The 23,291-nt window shown below is 38.0% G+C and overlaps 1 protein-coding gene across 3 annotated transcripts in view; it reads right to left on the bottom strand.

Annotated features, from left to right (window-relative positions):
• The window catches only part of KCNQ1 (potassium voltage-gated channel subfamily Q member 1), a 368,161-nt gene that overhangs the window by 311,503 nt on the left and 33,367 nt on the right, over nt 1-23,291 (bottom strand). For all 3 annotated transcript variants that reach the window (XM_050897770.1, XM_050897772.1, XM_050897771.1), the window contains exon 2: nt 4,560-4,650. In XM_050897770.1, the coding sequence (XP_050753727.1) occupies nt 4,560-4,650 (91 nt within the window). The remainder of the gene's footprint in view (nt 1-4,559; nt 4,651-23,291) is intronic.

The following is a 23,291-nucleotide window of genomic DNA, read 5'->3' on the forward strand; positions in this document are numbered from 1 at the left end:
CAGCAAACAAAACCCAAGGCTTATACTCAAAACAAAAGATTAAAAAAAAGAAATAAAATCTAGATTTCTCATAGGCTTAGACTCTGTGCCACTTTCTCTTAATTGTAGGAATAATTTCAATGCCAACAACATAAATGTTAACCACCCAAAACTATTACCTTTTATCTTAATTGATAGTCTTTTTAACATTTAAAAACTGTTTAATCTCTTCAGTAAGAAGTATGCTAAAGTAGAAAAGGAACTCAGAAAACAGAAAGCTAGAAAGAGCTTATACTTTCATCATGAAAACATAATCTTCCTTTTTTTTTGTTGGAATCAATATTGAAATGAGATTCCTACCAGAAAATAGCTTTTTCAGGCACACTAAATATCCCTTGGTTCAGCAGAATATTTAATCCCCTTGGATCAGGCACTTGGATTTTCTTAGATCATGCTGAGATAACAGCATTCTGCTGTGTTCTGGCACTATAAAATCCTTGCTTATGAAAATAAAAGAAAAATATGGCCTCTCTGGGAACATACATCTCTGAATTACTTTTTTCCATAGTTTAAATATTGTAGTCTCAAAATCAATTTTTACACAGATATACCACATTCTTTTTATGAGTCATGGCAAAAGCTCTCCCGCACCACTATTTTAAATGGGCCAAGTGTACATATACCCTTCAAAATGATGATCCTTTCACAGTCTTGGCTCAGACTCCAGCTCACGCTGGTCAAGTGCCAACGAGTAACTGGAGTCAAACCGCCCCAACAGCACCATCTAGTGAAAAAAAGATAAAACAAAACACATGCAAATTTAAACAGCTTTCACTGCATTCTGGAAACAAACAAAAGGCCAATTCTCTCCTAATCTCCCATTACAACTGCATTTAGGTATAGCTTTCATCAAGGCTCTTTGCCTTGTGAAGTGTGGTGACAAGTAGAGAAAGATTCAACAGCTAATTGTAAGCTTTTTGTCTAAAACTGGAACACTACTTGGAACACATATAAACTTTCCCTTGTTTATTTTTCCAATGTTAATCTTGCATTTTTCTTATTGTTATGAAAAATAGAAGCATTTTAAAATGCTTTAAAATTATTGATAACATAACATCTTCTATTTCCTCCTCTGGTAGTGGCAGGTGATAAGACAAGCAGCTCCAGAATAAAAAGGAAATAATATATACATAGAATCTCAACAACCTTTTTCAGCTCTTATTTCCATATAATTGTAATATCTTGTATGACTATATTATTGAAGCATGAAATTCTTGTTCATGAAAAAGGGCACACTCAGCTTCCATCTGTAACTTGAACTCCCTGGTTTCAAAAAGACTATCTGCTGAAGTTGTGTAGGTGCTTAGATCTTTCACAGGATCAGAGCAAAATACTTTGGCTACGTGGAGGAAATAAAGCATTATAGCTCTTAATTGTGAGTGTTTTCAAGGGTCTCGTTTAAATAGTTTTTCAGTCAGGAGGAACAGATTCTGTACTTTTCCCAACATGCATCTTCAATGCCACGCAACTCACAAGTGGGCTGTAGAAGGGATTCTGCAACAACAGCAGATAACACACACATGTGCTTTTACAGTTATTCCGTCTCATTTTCAAGATGAATCAGATTTACAGTGCCCACGCAGTGTAGTGAGCATGCCATGCTCATCTAATCAGACTTGCTCCATGGGGCTGTTCAGCTCAGCATACTCACATGCTAACTCTGAGCACTCATTTCCAGACGTTCAGCATGATACAGTCATTTCTTGCATTTCCAGACCTATGGCTGCCTGGTCAAAGCCTCTCCCCGCCCCCAAAACACAAGAAGTCCACAAATCTCAAGTAGGCAAAATTTCAAAAAATGACACTGCCCATTTGGTACCACTATCTATCTCAGCCTTACATCTGATGCACTACAAAGCATAATTCATTTAGAGAGAATTCTACGCTACATAGGAAATTATGTCTAAATAAAAGGCAATGTGCTCTTGACAAAGCTTCAGTAATTTTCCCTTTGGAATGCAGATAGGGAAAGGTGGACTCAATTTTATAATCTTCAAAAGAAAGACTTAAGGTCTCTAAGTGTTACTTTAATTGTTTTAATCTCACAGAGCATGCACTCAGACAGTATAACTCAAGTTTCATGGAATGACTTGAGGTCTCATAAACCTCAAATTCCACATGGCCAAAGGTTCCCTCCTTCTCACTGTCCCAGTTAAGCCCAAGCAGAAAAGCCTTCTTCAGGGTTCCCATACTCCTCCAGGTAGGTTGTTGCTACACTGCTGCTCCTTTGAGGTCTCTCTCACTCAGTATTAGTTTGTAAATCAACTTGTTTGCCCTTCTTTGCTCACCTACAACGACAACGTTACCTACTTCCATTGCCTGGCTCCAAATTAAAACTATTATTGTGGTATAACTAAAAGTCCCTCTACAAACACAAAAGAGAAATTAATTCCTACTGCAAAGCAGTAGAAAGAGTGCTGTCCTAAGCTTTAATAAGTCTCCTTACATCACCATTTGGGTTGGAAGCTTGCACTGTGTTTTTTCCTGTTTTGTTTTTTAATCCCTGTATGCTGTCACACTGTCTTTTACTTCTTTCTTTGCATTTTACAGTTTCTCTTCAACCAGTCATCTGTGATTAACTCCCCCCTTAAGAATTCAGTTACATCTAATTTTGACAGCCTGTAATGATATATTAGAGTGAAAGTAAAATCTTAAAATAAGAACAGAAAAGGAAATTTTACTGGGTAGACACTAACAGGAACCAGATTCTGACATTTATATTTGTGTTGCAAGGAGCCACCACTCCTTTGAAAGTCCCACCAAAACTGGATAGAGCAGAGAGCACATTGGCCCATCTACTGCTTTGGACCGATGGATCACTGTAATCCCCTTAAGTTTCTTGAAAATTACCACAGTTAATCCTTTAAGAAAACAATAGCAGAATATGACAACTGCCAAATTCCCAAGAAACCATGATAGTAGGATTTCAACGTTAAAAATTAGCCATAGTTTTTCTTATGATATAGAACAGGAACACTAATTCACACTACTTAGAAAGCAAGATAATACAGAACAGTATGAACACCCAATACATACTGGATATCACATACATTGTATGCAATCCTGAACATTGCAAACATATTACACTGACTATATTACATACATATAGACAATACATACTGCATACAGTATGAACACACAAAATGAGTTCCATGATTTCACGGGGGGGGGGGGGGGGGGGGGGGGGGGGGGGGGGGGGGGCGGGGGATGAAACATCACTGGTTATGTTGCCACTAGAAGTTATTTCACTGAAACAACACACATGTAAAATATTATGATATATTGCAAAGATGAGTGAGATATCACAAGTGAAATTCATCACAGAAATTGGCAGAAGTATCCATAACTACTAGTTATGGATTAAAAAAAAAAAAGCTTAAATCTGTACAAAAAGAAAACCCCGAACCAGAAAACAGAAAAGGTACTGGATGTAGAAATACATGTATAGGCTCTCTTAGCTAGCAACTAATTATAATGTTACACCTAGGAGTTCAAATGTCTTACAAGTTAGTTAAAAATAATATACCCGGCATGAAGATACCTTAAATAGAAATAGTGTGATTGATGCTAAATTTAATATACTATATTCTTATAGTATTCATATTAAGTATAAAACCTTAACATATTGAATAGATAAATTGACAAAATTTATTGTAATTGATGGGGGGGTTAAGTGAACTTTTTCATGTTAATAATGATATCATACATAACAATGATATTACTGGTGTACTGCTACAAGAACTATTTCAAACAAACATTTAAATTGCTAGTTAGCATTTTCTCAATACAGTGACAGTGTTTTCACAAGGAAAATAACGGTCATTTATTTACAACTACAGAGAAATGAATGATTTAGCAGGGGGTACCCCACCACTGAGGTACAGAAAAAAATTATAAATTTTTTTCTATGTTTAAAATCATGTCTCTCCAACTTCAAAACTAGGCTCTCCAATGAAATCTAAGCTAGTGGGACAGTAATACTCTTGGTATATTTCTTTATACATATCTGTTGCAGCACTAGTGTACTATAAACAAAAGGTAACTATGTTTTCTCTACTGAAGGGAAAGTGCATAAGACAGGTAGAGCAAGTTGTCTTAACTCTAAAGTCAATGAAAACGCATGAGTTTTCCACTTAAAGCAAGCCAGATCTGACATCAACTAAAAGAAAGGACTTCCACTTACTTTTTTTGCCCCCCTATGGTCAGGTGTCTGGTCTTCAGTATGGCTGAAAAATGGATAACCTGAGCAATATGAGGGATTCAAGCTTAATTAGAACAGCCATGTGTTGCACACAACACAGATGCCCTCAGTATAGGCCATATAGGGTAAGACCTGGTTTTCGTGCTACCATGACTTTTGGTGTTTCTGTGGCTTTACAGACTCATTAGGGAAAGCAGAAAAGCCTCTTGTCAGTTAAACCATAAGGAACATTCTGCTTGATATCATATTAGCTCAGGAGATCAGAATTTGCACATTAAGAACAAACATGCATCAATCACATTAACGTCCACATACATACCATCCAAAATAATGTCCCGGTAGCAAGAGCTGCATACTGTTCAATTGTAGAAAGCACACTGAAGATAAGGCATATCAGCACAATAAGGAAGCTGTAAATTAAAAAAAAAAAAAATGTAATGCTGTCTAGTAAGAACCTAGAGGAAGGACAGATAATTATGCCATTACAAATTATCTGTACACACAGAAATGTCATTGGTATTGGATTATCTTAAAAACACAGCTGGTAACTTTTGAGTGATCCTGCTTCATGCTGGATAGTTTATTTCTCTTCAGACAGTGAAGTTTTGGGTTGGACATTATGAAATGAAACCGCACAATAACATTAGCTTTAGCCTACCTCTAAGACTTGCTGTTTCCTAGCCCCTCAGGAAAACAGCATTCCTTGTTATTTCCCATTGTAAGGGCTACTACGGCTGAATCACTACCACACAACCCCCCCATCATGTTTCAAATATTTGCCTTTTTGCTGTTCCAAATTCTAATAAACTGCAAAGACAAATCCCAGTTAAGCCAGAGCTTAACAGGCTCTGCCCACACTGTCTTACAACCAATCCCCAAAATGCCCCAGATAAATAAAATCTGACATTTGGCATCTGAAACACAACCTAGGACTGATTCCATTTTTAAATAAAACAAAATTTCAAAGCAACTATCAGAGAGAGAATGGGAATATAAGGGTTTGTTCTCTGGTCCCCCCTGCCCAAGTGAGTCCTTAGGGAGGGGGTCCTGGTTCCCAAGGTAAGATTCGGGACAGCCAGGGAGTTGCAGCAAACTCAGCCCAACTGCCTGTAGCCCCCAGAAAGCCTGTTCCCTCAGCTGGGGAGCAAGGCTGTCCAGCCCTGCAGCCTCTGCCTTCAAACCCCTTCCCTGAGCAGCTTCAGCTGTGCCCACCACCCCACAGGACTGCTGCTTGCCTTAAAGGAACATAACGCATTTGGGAAGCAAAACATTTAAGAGCCAAACTGGATGCTATCCACTACACACTAGGCATAGGCAGCTTCCAGTTCCCAAACAACTGCGTGTTTCTTTTTAAGACATGATATGAGCAATGAAGAAGACTTAAAGCATTCACTTATTAAACACAGAGCTAGTTGTTAGGGATATTTTTCACAGTTCTGTCAAGAAAAGCAACACCAATCCTTTACACTTGACAGAAACCTGCTGCAAAATCCAGTAACTAAATCATCCCCCCATTACAGATCTCTAAAACTGTTAATTAGGTTTTCTGCATCAGAAAAACAACAACAAAAAAGAATTGACATACTGAATAAAACTGAACTCAAGAGGAGAAATATTAAAACAGGACTTCAGTGGCTGCAAATTGGCATGGCTCAGCTGAAGTCACCCAGAGCCTTTATCTTTTTTCACATAAGTGAGAACTTCATTGGATGAATCTTTTGCAAGGCCAAGCACTCAAGAAAACAAAACTGTGTCAAGGTTGACATTATAAGCTAGACTGCCCAATGATCGCTTCAAAATACAGCGCATGTAAGTCCAATGCACACATAGACAAATGATACTGTAAACACATTACAAAATCGTGGAGAGAAAGTTTGTAGGTAATTAAGTACAACAATCAAATTAGTAAGTGATAATGAATTGAAGTTAATAGGATAGAGATTATCACATATCAGCACAAACACACATATGAGAATATACTTTTACCTAGGCAAAGTATAAATATGTGGGTGTTTCTGATTTATCTCTAAAATCTTCTCATTTTACCTTGTATCTCTAACTTTGGCCATTCTTAAATAGAAGTAAGGTGTGCAGACAAGGCAGGGGAATGCAAAGATGAGCCAGTCATTTGAAACATAACATAAATGTTCCCCAAGTGTCCAGCCCTTCTACCTGCAATATTCGCACAATTGCTTAAGACCGATACACACGACAACATGAACATAAATGGGTTCAGTTACACAGAGGTAACTAAGGGTCTCTGGATAAAAAGTCCAACATACATAGAAGTACCAGTTCAAAGCAAACAACGATTTGCACGGGATGGCGTAAGCTGTCTGAATACACCTTGAGCAGTAAGAATTAATACTTATTACATCCCTTAATAGTAGTAGACTTGCGAAAAGTGTAACTTGGCCAATACAAGAAACCACAAGAGGGAACCAAAGCAAAGACTATCCCATTTCTGCACTTTTCCTAAACACAACTGAAGAGAACCTAATAAGGATTAAAGGTGAAAATTTGTGTGCCTAAGTGACAGGAAGATAAACTTAGGGTAAATCATTTGCCAAATCTCTTTACTGGTTACTATTAGAGAAACTGAAGGCTGACACAAGAACTGCATCAAGTGCCAGTCACCACACTACCTACTTTTATGGGTTTTCATGCACATGGATCTGTTTCAGTCTTACTAATTTTATTATTTTGTTTTCACCCCTAGAAAAACTCTTGAAATTTATTGTTGTGCTCTTTCCAGGCTGAAGCATGAGACACCTTCATACCCACAAATACACATTATCTCAAGCAAAACAAAGATGTTCGGTCAGATATTGCTGCTTCTCATCTGTTTCTTTGGCATTAAAGAGAAGATGTCCACAAGCCCCACTAGTACAACCATGCCAATGGAGCACCACAGCTAAGCTACTAACCCTGTCACACTGGCATCACTATTTTGCTTCTGAGACTAGATCAATTGCACATAAGGAACAGAGGGTGCAAAATGAAGAGATTAAAAAAATACATAGTCCTCCTCTTGCATCAGCCTGCTGTTCGTTTCCTTCCAACACTCGGCTGTCACCATTTTTGTTTCAGTACCTAGTGGCTTCCTCCTCCACTTCTGAAGTGTAAGAAGTGAGTGAGGCACCAGGAAAATGGAAAAGTGTGGCACTTTTTTTTCTTTTTTTTGACAGCTACTGTTGTGAAAGGTGGCAAAGCTGAGCTACATGAGCATGCGGACCACACCTGAACGAGATGTAAACAGCACATGGCAATAACGGGATAAGATTGTGAGGCTATAATAGCACAGGAATGTATATAAGTTACAGAGGCTGTTAATAAGTTTTGGAGGGCTTTAAGGACTTTGTTTAGCTGCTTAAAAGTAGTCATTCATGATAAAGCAGAACTCAGCTTGCTTAATGCTTTTGTTTAACGTTGACCTATTCCCTGATTGGAGGAATAAGAAGATTCAGAAAGCCCCAGAGCCAGTCTGAGCCAGGAAAAGGAGACATAGTAACAACTAGCCTAAAAAAACAGGAAAGAGAAAGAACCAGCCTAGAGATAAGAAAAAGGACCCAATGACAGAGAAGATGACCCCAGACCAGAATATTACTATTGGACCAGACTATGGTGTGAGGGGCGGGAATTTAGATTGTAAGGGATTTTAGTGTTTGGGGTCCCTCTCCGGAGGCATCCAGCTCGAACTGTCTAAATTTGTGCACCATAGATAGAATAAATTATGCTTTTTATTTTGAAGCCCTTGATTAGAGATTCTGCTTCGGGGAGCCTAGGGTCGAGCCTGAGGGAAGAAGCAGCACCCGAGGGTGATTGTGTATGTGTGAGGAGTCGAAAGGGGCACCCATCGGCTCAGTGGAGTCACCTGCTGTGAAGGGACTCCGGTCCTAGCAGTTACAGTCTCGGGGGGGGGGGGGGGGGGGGGGTGCGACTCCTTGATTGGTGTGTGAATGCTCGGGCAGCAGCTTCTCCCTTAACACTACCCGCCCTCTCTTCAGCCAGAAGTGGAGCACAGATTCTCAGTTACTGCCTACTTTCAGCTGTTGACAGCAGACAAGTCCACAGTAGTTAAATAGTTAGAAAGAACAGTTGCAAGGACAGACTCTGCCTCGAACTTGAATTTGGTCTATGTGAAAATCACCCTGGGGAAATTTAACTGTCAGGCCTCAGAAAGCTTCCACTACTCATGTGAGAGCTGTGATTTTTTCCCCCACATGTTTAGAATGTAACTGAACTTGTGTGAACTTTCACAGGGAAAAATCAAAGGTACAAGCCTGACAACAGGAGATAAAATTTCAAAGCCCCCAAATTGGTGTATTTTTTCAAAGCAAACATTACAATTTTCACATGCCCAAAATAACCTTATCACTCTTAATATCACTTTACTGTGATCACTATTACTACATTTTCCCCAAAAAAGTACTCACCTTGATACAGATGCTAAGCATGTAAACTGTTCATCCAACCAGTTACTATCAGACAAACTAATGGGCAACTGTAACCAACGTTACAATAAGAAGCATTCGACAAATTACTGGTAGACAGATGTATCAGCCCTACCCTAATCAACCACATAATTCCAGATAACTAAGTTACCCCACCTGCACATCAAAGCTCTGTTGTCAGTGGGAAGACACTGGACACCTTCAGGGAGCAATTTATATCCCACGTCAAACAAGTTACTGTGCAACACGTTTAGTTATTTCAACTGTTGAGCGAGTGAAGACTCAAAACATGGACATTTAAATCAGGCAAACTGAATGTGGGCTATCCAGTGTACGTGCTAATCCCAAAACACTTATTAGACTTCACAGAACAGTCATTTACTCTTCACTGGGTTGTACCCAAGCTGCTTTACTGTAACATAACAAGTGGAAAAGCATGTTACTTAGCCAGCCTTGCTTCTCTGTCTCACAGTAAAAAATTAAAAATACCTTAGCTCCCATATAATATCACTCAGGGACTTAAAGATCTAAGACAGATGAATTGTTTAACCAGTAGCATCAGCCATTCTGGAACACTTTGCTAAGCATACAGTCCCGTGCTGATTTCACCAGCTGTATATGGGGTAGCAGAACAAACATTCACCATTGTATCTGCCCTAACGACTCCAGTATAATACCTTTCTCCTCTAAAGGAGGGACAGACAGCAGAACACTGGAATTTCTTTAACTCTAGCAGTCAGAAAAGGCTTAGTCTCTTGGAAACCACCAACCTTTTCTCTCCTGAAACCCGTTGCTTGTTTACCCTCTATGCACAAATGTGACCATCTTCAAGAAAGGAAGTAGAGCGATGAGGAGTTAAGGCTTTCATCCGCTCTGATCTAAATCTCAGATTGCGGGGCCAAGCAAGCATTAGAGATGGGGCGATAGTATGTGAAGTCTTTCATATTGCCCATCCCAGGTTACAAAGTAGCATCTGCCTGCATGTAGATAAATCACAGATACTGCATCAGTAGATGCGCTCAAAAATACTTAGCTTTGTGGTTAACTCATATCTAACAGTGCTATGTTTCTTTTAACACCAAGAATTTTGCAAGTGTCTGATCATCTCTGTACTTCTGGATGTGAAACCATGAAATCACTATTAAAGCAGCGTGGACACTAACACTTACAAAGCAGCAGATGTTTTCTTTCACAGACTCTGTTTTCAGTAGACTATTACAAGGTGACCCGTTTCCTCTCAGCCAGCCAGCCCTGTTTTACTAGAAGCCAGTTTCTGTGGTTGTCTTTTCAACTCAGTTTTTACAGGCACTGCATATCTGGTGGAGTCATACCCAGAAGTGGAGCTATCTCAGTGTGCATGAAACAACATCAGTGTGCAGCCCTCCAGTAACACTTTGCACTCACGTACATCCAAGCCTGTATATAGACTTGGGATGTGCGTCTATGCTATACTACCCATTAAAGAGAAAAGCACATACATAGACACAGGTGTAACTAGAGTTACATGACACAGTGTGTGCACAGATATGTGTATGTGGGCAAACATATAATAAATAATAAAATTTGGCTTACTCCATGAAGTCAGCCAGATGATTTAGATGCTTATTTGTCTCAAACAGGTTTAAGAAGTCAGAGCATTTCCAGGAAAGAATCATACAGCTGACAGGTAAACATGACCAGCTAGTATATGGGCTATATTTAGCAATATATAGGAAATACATTAAGAGCTAAAGGTGGATTTAATGGTTTCTGACTATTCTAGGATATATTTTGACTTTCAGAACAGATCCAGACTTAGGGCTTTTTCAATTACCTCAGTGGCAGCTGCAGAAACTTGACACATTACAGGTAGCTATCAGTACTTTGCAGCCTCCAGCCCTGAGCTGTTGCTTTTTTCCTGTATTCAGCTATGGTTTTAGAACATTAGCATGTCTTTTTGTGGCTTGAAACAATGTGTGGAATGATCAAAGGAACAATTAACCACTTACTGAGAGATAACAAAGCTCATTTAGTAAATTTCACAGGTAGGAGAACTGATAAAGGTTTATAAAATATGTCCAGTGATACAACCAGGAACATTTGAAAAAAGGTGCATGAGACAAGCTGGAAGTACTTACTCACCAGATTAATATAGTCTCATGCACACGCAGCCATCATCATCAAAACCAGTATTAAAATGTGGGTAGATTTTATTCCTTCTTGCTGTGTTTCTTACATATTCTCAGTGGGAGTCTTTCCATGAACCTGGAAAAGGTTGGCATTAGGCCCTAAATTAAGCTGAAACCTCAAAAACATTTAATAGATGAGACGGGAGATACAAAGTTCAGCTCAATTTGTATAAACCCAACTTGAGTTCTAACCCTCTGGGAAGACAGCCAGTTTTTCCTTGTTCAATGTCATGTAAGAGCTGGCTTAAGTCTGCTATTTACTTTCAAACAACTTTTATTCATAACAGCTATCAGTCTTGAAGGTATCCAACTATCAGTACCCTTGCATACAGGGAATACTATTTTACCTCATAACTGCTGGATCTGTGCTTTTTTTTTTGGCATGAGGTCAATGGCTAGTTGTAGTTCATCTGTCTACTGGAGAAAATGACTGAAACTAAAAAAGAAATATTCTTTAAATAAAAAAAAATGTCTTTTGGGTCCTTCTATGTCTTTGGTAACATTCTACCTAAGCCTCCTTCTTGAACCTCTGTCTGCACCTTACTTTTGGGCAACTGGATTATCTTTCTTTGAATGTACAGCTTTGTTCAGTCACATGCATGATCAATCATCAACCATGCAACTTCCTCACCAACCCTGTAACTTGGGGAGTGGGTTTGGTTTTTGGTTTTGTGGGGTTTTGTTTGTTTGGTTGGTTGGTTTTTACAGAGTAAATAACTTTTTTTAACTGTGATAGGTTTCACACGTAAACAAAGTAATACAAACAAAGTTTAATCTCCTCTAAGCATACAGCTTTAAAAGAACTGGAAGGATGACATTGAGAATGAACAACACCGGTGTGCAGATTAAACATGGGCAGATTGTTATCTCGATCATTATAATTTGCAAACTATAATGCTGCTGCAAATCCAGTTCATGTTAGTTCATTAAAACACATAACAGCATCATTATTTCATCTTTCATCTCCATGGCTTACACATACTGACAGTTACTTTTCAGACTGTGAACATAAAGGTCAATGGTATCATAAAAGGAGATTTTCCCACAGCTTTCCAGGCAACAAAAAGAGTTATTGCAATGAGGATTTAGACAGACAACTTCAGGTAAGACACACACTGAAGACAGGGGATCACTCTTTCACTTCGTCATATATTCTGTCCTATTCCAGGCCAGAGAAGTCCTTCCTTACTTAATTTTCATCAGGAAAATCCTGATGAAAAATGTGAACAGGTTTATATTACTACAAGTCAGCATAAATCCCTAACCACCCCACACAGTACTGCACAGTCATTTCCATGGTGCAACTAGGTAAACAATCATACTAATCCATATCAAGTAATTTCTTACTGTAGCTAGGCACCAGGTCTTTCTTGTTCTTTCATTCAAGGCATTTTAGGATTGCTTGAGGTAAAAAATTCTAATAAAAGGTAGAAGTTAGAAGGGGAATAGGTAGAACTTGCCAAATGGAGGACAGCTGACAATAAGAGAGAGGAAAGGACTCTAGATCATAAACGGCATTGCCAGGAAGCTAATAGAGGGTGGCAATTTATTTTATGGGATCATCATCAAGGTATAGTGTCAACTAAGAATACCAACTGGTGCTTTTAAAAGTGAGAAACTCAGATAGGGTTGTTTTTTAAAAAGGAAACAGGATTTCACCATGCAGAGAAAACTTTCATCCTTAATGAAATTCACACACAAATATCCTGTATGCATAGGTCTTACACTGAACTCTTTAGTAAGTCTGAACTGAACACTGGAAGGACACTTAATTCTGTCATGACTATAAACTACCAGAGCACAGTACTAGTCTACTAATAGAAGACTAAATGAGCATTTAATTATGCAACTAGTGGACACAGAGGTCCTCCATGGAAAAAAAAAAGTGTTTGTTTTTAAGAGAATGGTCTGGTGAACGTACCTGATTAGAATGAAGGAACCCTGTACCCATCTTTGCCGATACCTTTGGCCAACTTTGAAATTTTTATTGGCACATGTATTTTTCTTCCAGAGTATGGCTGTGAACTCTCTAATCATTGAATGAAAATTATATAACTGCATTAGCTGTGCTGCCTAACCAGTTCAGCTAACTTGCTTAAGAGAGAATAGTTTAACTTCCGCAAATATATAAATTTTAATTTGGGTCTAGATCCATTAAATAGGGCAAAGTATGGGGGGAGGGGGGGGGGGGAAATTCACTGTAGCAAGGAGTTAGAAGAGACCAGGAACCTACACAAACCATAGCTGAAGACGAAACAAGTAAAAAAAAAGTACCTTAGTCCTGATAACAAAAAAGAAAGGTGACGGTTTAAATCTCTGGCCACGCAAGCTCTTTGCATGGTTGTCCTCTAAGAAAAAGATAAGACAAATCCTGTTTTGTTTTTGAGGCAGGGGGAAGGAAGGAGGGGTACAGCCCTTTCCCATCTTCCAGCCTCTCTGCAGCATGAGGATGCCCAACAGAAGGGGAAGTATACTTGCATTCATGCAGAGAAGCATGATTCCCTCCAGGAACTGGCTACAACAGTTTCCTGTACAACGCACACTTCCTCTCTGTTATGTCCTACACAGGTCAAGCTACTAGACAGATCACTATTCTCAGTTGTCACTTGCCATCAAAAAACCTTCAACAGACAAAGTGCGAATGCTCTGTGTTAGCTTAGGTCTATCAGATGGAGCTTCCTGTTAATATGTATTTGTTCCAACTGTAAGGCAAAGTATAGTTGGTGCTTCCTGAAGGAAACAATGGCATAATTTTTAACGAGCTCCTTGACTCCTTGTCAAAGAAATACTTTCTCACACAGGAGCTAGAAGACAGTAGTTTTATTGCACAAGAAAGATCACATACAATACAGAGTAGTCTGATACTAAGAAAAACAGGTTAGATATACAGCTAAATAAGCAAGGCTTCTATCACACTTACATGGCTCTTCTGGGAGATTACAGTCTGTAAAAATAATTTAAATTATGGGCAGTGTACCAAAGCACAAAGCACACAATGAATCAAAAGTCATTTAGGATACAGCACCAGAATTATTGCAGGAAAGGCCTTTGAGGTTTTGGCAAAGGGTACGATTGCAGTAGAAATGCAAACCAGACGTCAAGATGCTTCAAGAGGAAAGGTTAACTGCTCACAAAAAGCAATGTTACTGCGTACTGCAGTGAGGTATTGGTTCCTTTGAGAAAAGGCATGGTTGAACAGGAGAAAGATGATAGGTACTGTGTAAGAAACTGGAAAAAGTACATGCTACATTTAAAACAAGTGCATGACCCAACAGATTTGAACCACTGGACTGCAGAAGATTCATCAGGGCTCCTCAGATGGTTCATAACGAGCTTCTGATTGGCCTGATCATTAACATGAAACCCCAACATAGCAACATGACAGCCATGGAAGGAGCTAGTGCACGTGCACATGCAGTGGGGAAAGGATGTCACCCAATACTACAAATCGAAAGAATTTTTGCAGTTCTTTTCACATGCACCTCAGGCTTAGCAAGAGAAAAATATGTCATTAGTGCTCTTACTTGAAGACTAGAAAAGTACAGTGAATATACTGTAAAACAATGAAAGTTTTTCTCTTATTCTTGTGGTTTGATGAAACCCTACAAAGCAGGAGGGAAAACGTAATTTTCACAGCTTATTTTGCTTGGAATATCTCGGCCTCACATTTTGTCACTCTAAAATACCATTAGGAAACCAGTACAGTCCTGTGTGCTGTCCTCATCCTCTCAATTCCACATTCAGATTTGCCCAAGTCCTATAGCACCCCATCATTCAAAGCAAAATCCATCATCCTGCAGCATGTTCCAAAGGACATCCACCGCTGCACGATCATTGCCCGCAGCTCTAACACACTGGCCATCTCAAGGTAAGCATCAATGCCAAATTCAGCCTATACTTGGTTTAAGCATACAGGCAAGCATAAGCAGAACTGAACCACAGCTTTTCAGCTGCCCAGGCCAAGTCACTTGATGGTGGCGGTACCAGCAAGAGAACAGGTAACATCCCTCAAAGGGCCCTCAAAGGATTTGAGACTAAGTCATCCTTATACTGTGCTGCAGTCAGGGTGGGGGTGGACATCTGCCTTATTTTACACAATAGGCAGATTTAGGCAAAAACAAACATGAGCTGCAAACAGGCTTAGGACAATACATCAGTTGCACACCACCACACACTGAAAGCAAACGGTTTGTTCTTATTGCAATAGAGGACTTTCCTTTTTATTGGCCAATTCTGGATAAGTTTTCATTTTAATAAGAGGGGAAAAAAAGATAGGAGAGGTATGTTCTAGAAACCGAGTGCCACAATACCAGTAAAACTTGTTTTCTAGGTGGAGTTTTATACAGTCGGTCTGAGGGCTCACTACATCACTATTCCACTTTTCTTGTAACAGCAGATTCAAGGCAGCAGAGTTTAAAATAATTTAGTATCCAAATATTAAAAGAAAAATACTAAAAGCTCTCTGAGACTTTGTAAAATCCAGCTTCTGGAAAATTGCCAAGCCTATACTATTGCTCTGCTTTGCTGTTATCAAACAAATTAAATAAATCTTTCTAAATAAAATACTGTACTTTTTTTTTTTTAAATAAACTTGAAATTAGTTTCCTTAAATACACAATATTTATTTAAACAAGCAACAATATTTACTTGTAATGGCTTCTCTTGTTTAGGCTGGCCAGACACTATTTTGATAGCTTAATCTGACAAAGCATTTTCAAGAGCTGCATGTATTACCCTTTTTTTTTCCTATTTACTTTCATCACAGCAGTGCTGCTACAAATCACTTTCCCTCCCCAATTAAAGATCAAAGGACATTGTATTATGCCTCCTAAAGCATATGCATCTTATAATACTGCAGAAAAACTAGACTTGGTCAGTTTCTCAGCTCACAGAATTGCTTCCTTAGTAATCAGCTTCTGGATATTGCGTGTAGCCAAGTAAGAATGCTATTCTACCCCAAAGTAGTAAAACAATGCAGAAGAAAGGAAACATTGTCTCCACACCTAAGGAGAGAGGCACTATCCTACAATGTTGTACAACTGATTTACTAGTGCATGTAAACTTGTATACTAATTTTATTGCAGTACAAATCAGGACTTACACTTCTATATGTTCTATAAAGAAACACTCACATTGCTAGCTCACTAAAAACCCTCCATGACAGGAAAACAATATTGACATTTTTGACAGCATCCTTTACCTTTAGTTGTGAATAGAGTGAAACGGTGACAGGGACTAAAAAGCCACAGATAGATAAATATACAAATGGGGAAGAAGTAATCATACCTTGAGCTACTGACTTGGATAGACGCTTAATTTGCTTTATTCCAAATATCACAAAAGTGATACCAGACCTGAGCAACTCTGGCCTACGCCCTCACCTGATCCCCCAAATGCCTTTTCGTGCTCCTTTCTCCTGAAACAACTGTGTCTGAAAGGCACTTTCATCAGTGCTGGCAAGTAAGATGAAGACCGTGAGAAAGATCTGAAGCTGGGATAAGTACTCTCACCACCGTTTCCATTATGATCTTCTGCTTTAATTATCTACAGGTACAGCTGACAGATGCTTTCACAGAAATCAGTATTGCCACCTTCTTTTGAGCTTTTCCACATTCAGTTCTCTGCTGCATGTTTCTAGGGGTGTTGGGGGGAGAAACATGGCACCCTTAATGCATCACAGCTTAGAAACAAGGAAGAGAAACTACATGACAGGTTAACATTCCTAAAGTGAAAGCAGAGGAATTCAGCAGATAGACATATTTCCATTTCCAGAGAGGAGAAAGTGTTTGCTGAAGGAAAGACGTAATGCTTGGAAGCTATGGCAACTTGACTTTCTTAGTTTGCTTTAAGCATGATGGAAATTTCAAGTGCCCCTGGAAGAAAAGAATGAAAAGAGTCTAGAAAGTGACAGGCAGCTTTTACAGTTACAGTGACAGAATCTTTCCATAAATACAAAAATCTCTATAAATTTGTGCCATGAAATACAGAAACGCTCAATACTCCTTTTCCTCAAAAAGCCTAAATAGATTAAATTCCCAAAATGCAATCCATGCTATGCTTACTTTGTGCCCTCATCACACAATAGACAGTTTTCCAGGCTGAAAATGATGAGGATAATTATTTCCATCATTCCAGCAGTCAAGTTAGCTGTTTGTGGAAATTCCAATTGTCTATCACTGGGCTAAAAATTCTGCTGTATCATTTGAACTTCTATTAAAACCATTCAATACTTTGATCTATAAATTAATTTTACCCTTTCAGAAATAAATCTTGCAAATCTACACAACATCCCCATAGACACTGGCATATTTGTTAATACCGTACACTTTATGAGCGATAATACAAGAATCAGTGATAATACAATCACCCACAGATGAAACTGAAGCAAAACAAGTTTGGCTGTATCAAACAAAAAAGTATTTTCCTGAAAGTGCAAAAATGGCATGACCTGGATCAACTGTTTTTGTTAACTGCCATCACTAATCATTTCTAATCCAAGAGCAGCTTGGCAGTGTCAGCATACAAGAAAATCTAAAGTTCAGTGCAAAATTATAAGCAGCTTAATACTTCAGTATATCAGTAGCATTCCTTCAATAGCAATTATCTATTTGCCAATCTTCAGCAGAAGCTGTGGTGGTGTGACAATAGCAAGCTGAGTACATGAGTAGACCCAAATTCACAGAGAAAAGTAGCGTCTTTTAAAATGAACTCACAAAAGTGGAAGAAAATTAGGCAAACTCTCAAGCATTAAATGGAAGACTCACTTGACTTTTGAGCTTATCTGTCTTTTCCAGCCATACCTGCCAGCCAATGTACTGAACAGAAAAAAATGGATGAAATTCTAATAGGATACTAAAGGAAAGCAATAAAATTAAGAAAGAAAAAAAAATCCTCTGCCCCAAAGAAAACATAGTAACATTAAAAGAAAATTGTTCAAGAAAATTATAATCAGTTCTGAGGCCTGCATCCAAGTGACATTACAAGATGTCCAAAATACATTTCAAAACGGGACTTCAAACTTGTACACTCAACTACCAAAGAACTTCCTTGTAAGAGAAGTTAAGATGAAGTAATCAAAGGTGTGAGATGCTTAATCCACTGAACCTTACAGGAAGGGCTCCTATTCAGGAATATAGTGGCTCTACATAACATAACAAAAAATCAACTATTAACTGGACACACAATCCTGCTGTGCTCACAGTAATGGCTTCGTTGCTGAAGCTGCCAGACATGTGCTTTATTTTTCCTCTTCCACAAACTTTTCTGTCATTGGAATTTTAAAAGACTTGCCCACTATAATGATCAGAAAGTTTGGTTATAAAATGCATATTTTATATTATAAATATTAGTATATTTGTCTAGACTGTTTTCCTTACCAGCACCAATTAAAAGCATACTTACTGTAATATTACACAAGAAAAATACATCAGCATGTGTATACGTAATGCCATTGCCAACTTCAGCTGCCCAAACATCATGCTTCCACTCTAAAAACCATGAGGCATCTAAACATTTCTGGGAGTTGTCTTTTAATGCTGCAGAAGAAAGAAACCCTATTTATTTTGTAGCAAAATCTCAAATTCTCAGTCAGGTAACTTCAAGAGCAAGGATTTATCAAAATTCATTAATGAAAAAAAGACCTGAGAGATGCTAATATTTTGTGGCACATCTGAAGACAGGCCATAGCCTTAGCAGAGGAAAGCTAGCACAGTCCCTTTAAAGTCAGGCGTACAACACCAACTTATCTCTGTAGGGAGCTGGCAAATATTTTGCTATATGTATTAATGTTATTTTTCACTTGTAAATGAGACCTCAGACTCAGAATTCCAATGGATACCTTTTATGTATTTTTTTTTAAGATTCCCAGCTTTTGCTGTTAGTCCTGCAACCTCCACAGTAGTGGAAAAGGTCAGTGCACTCGTGTAGACCAGCTGCTTGGGCTATCCATCATATTAGCTGCGAAGCAATCAAGAACAGAGAAAAAAAAGCCTTGGATGGAAACTCCCTCTGAACTTTGTTATGCTACTCTGTGTCCCTGAACTTAAAAAGAATTGTTCCTAAACCGCATCTTTTTAAGGCTATGATTTGACACTATCCTTTATTATGTAGTTAATCCCATCTGAATTCAATTGGACATTGAGCACTTGATTAAATGCTTCCTGAATTTGGGCTTCACTCAGGGCAGATTCCAGCTCAAAAGTATATCTTCATCGGAAACAGCAGGGGAGCTTAGCTATGACATTTAGGTTAGGATTATTAAGATCTTCCAATATTTCTCATAATTCTGATATATATCATCACAAGACAGTATGAGGAAGCAAGGGTGCAGTGCATGGGAGACAGCACACTGGATAGTCTACTATTCCAATGTTAACACGAACATAAAATGATTTCTATTATAGCTCTTACTAAGGCTTTCAAACTATACATAGCAAGTGCTTGCTAACAGCATGGAATACATTTCTGAAAACAGAGTGATACAAGTCAGAAAAAGACAAAAAATATTTGAATTCTTTGACACATTGACGGACTTGAATAATAAATGAAATTCCAGTTAATTGTTAACATTGCAAGGCCTGACACTATACGTAAAAGTTTGAATATGAAGTTGTTTCAATTGCATAGAGGAAAGCATGCAATACATCTGCAACATTAATATGTCAAAAATATTAAATTACTCAAATTTAGGACTCAAAAGAATTCCACCTCATTTAAGCTTTATAAATACCAGCAGTATTAGGGCATTAAACCACAGTGCATATTATTTCAATTCCTGAATATTTCTTTTTAAAGTGCCAATATTTCTAAGTATGTACCTAGTTTTATATGTGGTCCTCTGCAATTAATAATAATCATAAACATAAATTTGTAATACATAAAGCTAAGTACAGGAGTGCAAGACTTTATGAGAAGCAGACCTGGAAGACCTCTCTCCAGGAAGTCACCGTTTCATGGCTAAACTACCAGGAAATATAAAATGATGATTTTCTGTCAAAATTCAGTGCCCTTGAGATTAAGCTGCCATTTCAAGTGTATGTTTAGAAAGTGTCAGTAAAACGTGTTGATATGATCTGCCAACGTATTAAGAACATCCATTTGAGTAACATATAACCTCATGGCAAAATTATGCTGTAAGATACTATTCTTGGCCCTAAAATACTAGACATTTTAAACAAGTATTAACAACGTTGCAGCAGCATCCAAAACCCTAAGAAAACCACAGGGTCAAGTTCACCCACCTATGTGACGCTGCAGTAGATGTATATCCTTCCATGTGCATAACTGGCTGCCAGTCACAATATTCAATAAGATACTCTCTGGTAGCCATTCGCTTCATGGTATCTATTAATTCTACCTGTTTAGTTTTCAATCATGGGAATTTATTGTTTAAAACTACATCCTGTAGATTCTGGTGGCAATGCACTGAGAAAAAAAAGCAGAGATGAAAGCTGATGAAAGAAACATGGTACCATAGAATCACCCGTCAAGAACACTGAACTTTTTGCTTTGCTTTTTAACAAAGATTTGTATGGTTATAATGAAAGCTATTAAAAGTAGTCTAATATTTTGAAGGCACTTTTGGAAGTGCATCATAATTAAACCATTAGACTTCACATGCATCAAGTAATCCAGAAAATCCTTCCATGTAAGGATCAGATTTCCATGCATGTTCATCATCCAGGAGCTCAGCCATGATTCTTTTGAATAGATTTTCAACTTAAAGCACTGATCCCTTTTGCACATGTAGTTCCAGTTACAGATTCTAATTACTTTTGACCACTCAATCTCTAGTGAACTTAATAAACTACAAAGTTAGTCAAGTAGAAGATTCAGGATCCTTATTCCATGCTAATCGAGAAATTTTACAATAACTAGAGGTAAAAATTACAATATTCAGGACACACTAGACACTTTGCAAGTCACAAGACAAAGAAAAGAAGATTACAAAGGACAAAAAATAGTTGACCTTCCTTTTCAAACTGCAGCTTTAATGAAATATTTAGTTATTTCCGAAGGATTTTAGCAACAGGCTTGCCCAGATTAAAGCACAACTTCATTTTTAATGGAATTTTTTCAGAACAGGCTAAGAAAGTCCTATAGAGTTCAGAATTTCAGGCCAGACCATGAAGACTTTCTCTTCCCCACCCACCCCCCCAAAGCTGAAATAGTACCATGCTTCATTTCCTTGAAGTCCACAGGACCAATTAGAGACAGAGGGGTAACTTTCTGTTTATCAATGTCAAAACCCAACCTGCAATAATTAATACTGTTTTTAAAGATGCAAAGCACTTCAAAAGCTGCAGAAGGCTGAGGAACACCAGTAATGCCAAACAGCATTAGAAGAAAAGTACAGCGTAAGCCTGAAGGACGTGGTTTGATTACAGACATTATTGAAATGGCACCTGTGCCATTGGAGAATACTTTCCTATGCAGTTTCACCTTCGTCAGTACAAACAAAAGCATTGTTCTACTTGGAAAGTCTTTGGCAGCATATTTGGGAAAATAACAAAGTATCTCTAATGTGCATAGCACATAACATTTGTTTCACAATCTGATGGAGCAGAATTAATTTCTTGACCAGCCGACAGGATATGCTTAATTAAAAAAAGAAAAAAAAAAAGTGGAAGGGAGCTTTCTTAGTCTATGTACTCCTTTTTTTCTTCTCCAAGCAATTGCCTGGGCAGATTCCTACTCTAGGCCATCTGCATGTGACTACCACATGAAGCAACAGTGAATGCCATAAACTGGATATCAGTGCAAGCCTCTGGCTTTTACATTTCTTAGATATTGTTTCTATTTTTCTTAATATTTCTTAGATAAATACAGTAGATGGTGACAGATTTTGACTATCTGCTGCTCAAAGGGCTACAACCATTAAAAATGTAAGTAAATAAATACCAAGTTCCCATGCCCAAGGTGTCTTCCCCATAAAATAATCACTTTTAGAAAAGAGTTATTACAACTGGTCTCAAGAAAAAGAACCTAAGGACAACTAATATATAAACTTCACTTTTCCAGATTTCCTTTTATATACTGTTTCCCATTACTCAGCAAATAGCAAAAGAACATCATGCTACTGTGAGATATCCTAACAAATTCTGTTGATGTGAATTCTTAATTGGGAAGGAGGGGGTAATTTCACATTGTCATCTCTGACACAGATTTATGGGAGAACAGTATTTTATAATAAAAATATATTATTTTCAGTAGAATTCTGGCTCTAGACCTTCATTTGAGCTCAGAAAAAAATACCATTGCAGATAAAGAAATGTGGGGCACATCAGCAAACAAAATATTTATGTTTGAGCAGTGAAGTAATGAACTCCCTCAGCAACAGACTTTAACAAAAAAACCCAATTATTCTGAACAGTGAGAAGCTTCTTTATCTGAAACAACAATCCCTGAACTTTTAAGTGATCCATGAAGTTTTTGTGCCTTGCTCAAGTTGGCACAGAGACAGGTTTCTCATTCACCTCAGCCACTTGAGTATAAGTTAAAATAATATTATCACTCCCACAGTAAAGACGACTTCCAGAAACAGGCTCCTTTTTAATCAGTAAAAATCACCTGTTCAAAAGATATTTTTTTTTTGAGACTGACTCCTTTACATAAAGGTAAATTGTCAGATAAATTGTTACTGTTCCCTATCATGATTAAGAGATAGGAGCACAGGAACAGTTTGGGGATGGAAAGCATCAGAAGTCGAGCATTCATAAGAGTCGGGGGAAAAAAGGTTCAGTGAAGAAACAAATTAAGTCTGTCTGGAGTAACACAGGCATGGGAGAAAAGAGGCTGCTGAGGGAAGAATCCAGCAGATGGCCCCAAAGCAGCAGCAAGTTTTCCCAGAAGAGCTCATGGACCATGAATGCCATTTCCAGTAGTTTTCTGTACACACTGCAAAGGCAAGCTGAAATCCCAACTCCAGTTTGGTCTGCTGGTCTGATGCATTTGAGAAGGCATCCTTGTTTTATTAAAATGAGTGAAAGCTTTATTTTATTTATGTATTTATTTTTTAAGAACCTAAATTAATACACAAAACTAACTCTTGTCAAAAGTTGTGATCACTTAAATGGACATTTATTTTTTAAACTTAAATTTTCTAAGCGCTTTTTTTCTATATTTTTATCCTTCCCTCCTTCTGGCTTAGGCAATAAAAGACAAGCCATTAATCGTAAGAAAAAAGCCTTTTTCCCCTCCCTTTTTTCCATAAAAATGGAAATTTTACGTTTCAGAGAAAAATGAGATTTATCTACAGTAAGTTTTCTTTTGAGACAAATGCTTTTATATTGAAATGTTTTCCAATGGATATCCTGATCTTGCCCTTCATAAGCCATTAAATATCATTTCAATGTGACAAAAATCACATGGTTACAGTGCTGCACAGCTTTTCAAAAGCTTCTTCCATTGTGATTAAAAAAAACTCAAATG

This window comes from Gymnogyps californianus, chromosome 5 (assembly GCF_018139145.2).
Source record: "Gymnogyps californianus isolate 813 chromosome 5, ASM1813914v2, whole genome shotgun sequence".
NCBI lineage: Eukaryota > Metazoa > Chordata > Aves > Accipitriformes > Cathartidae > Gymnogyps > Gymnogyps californianus.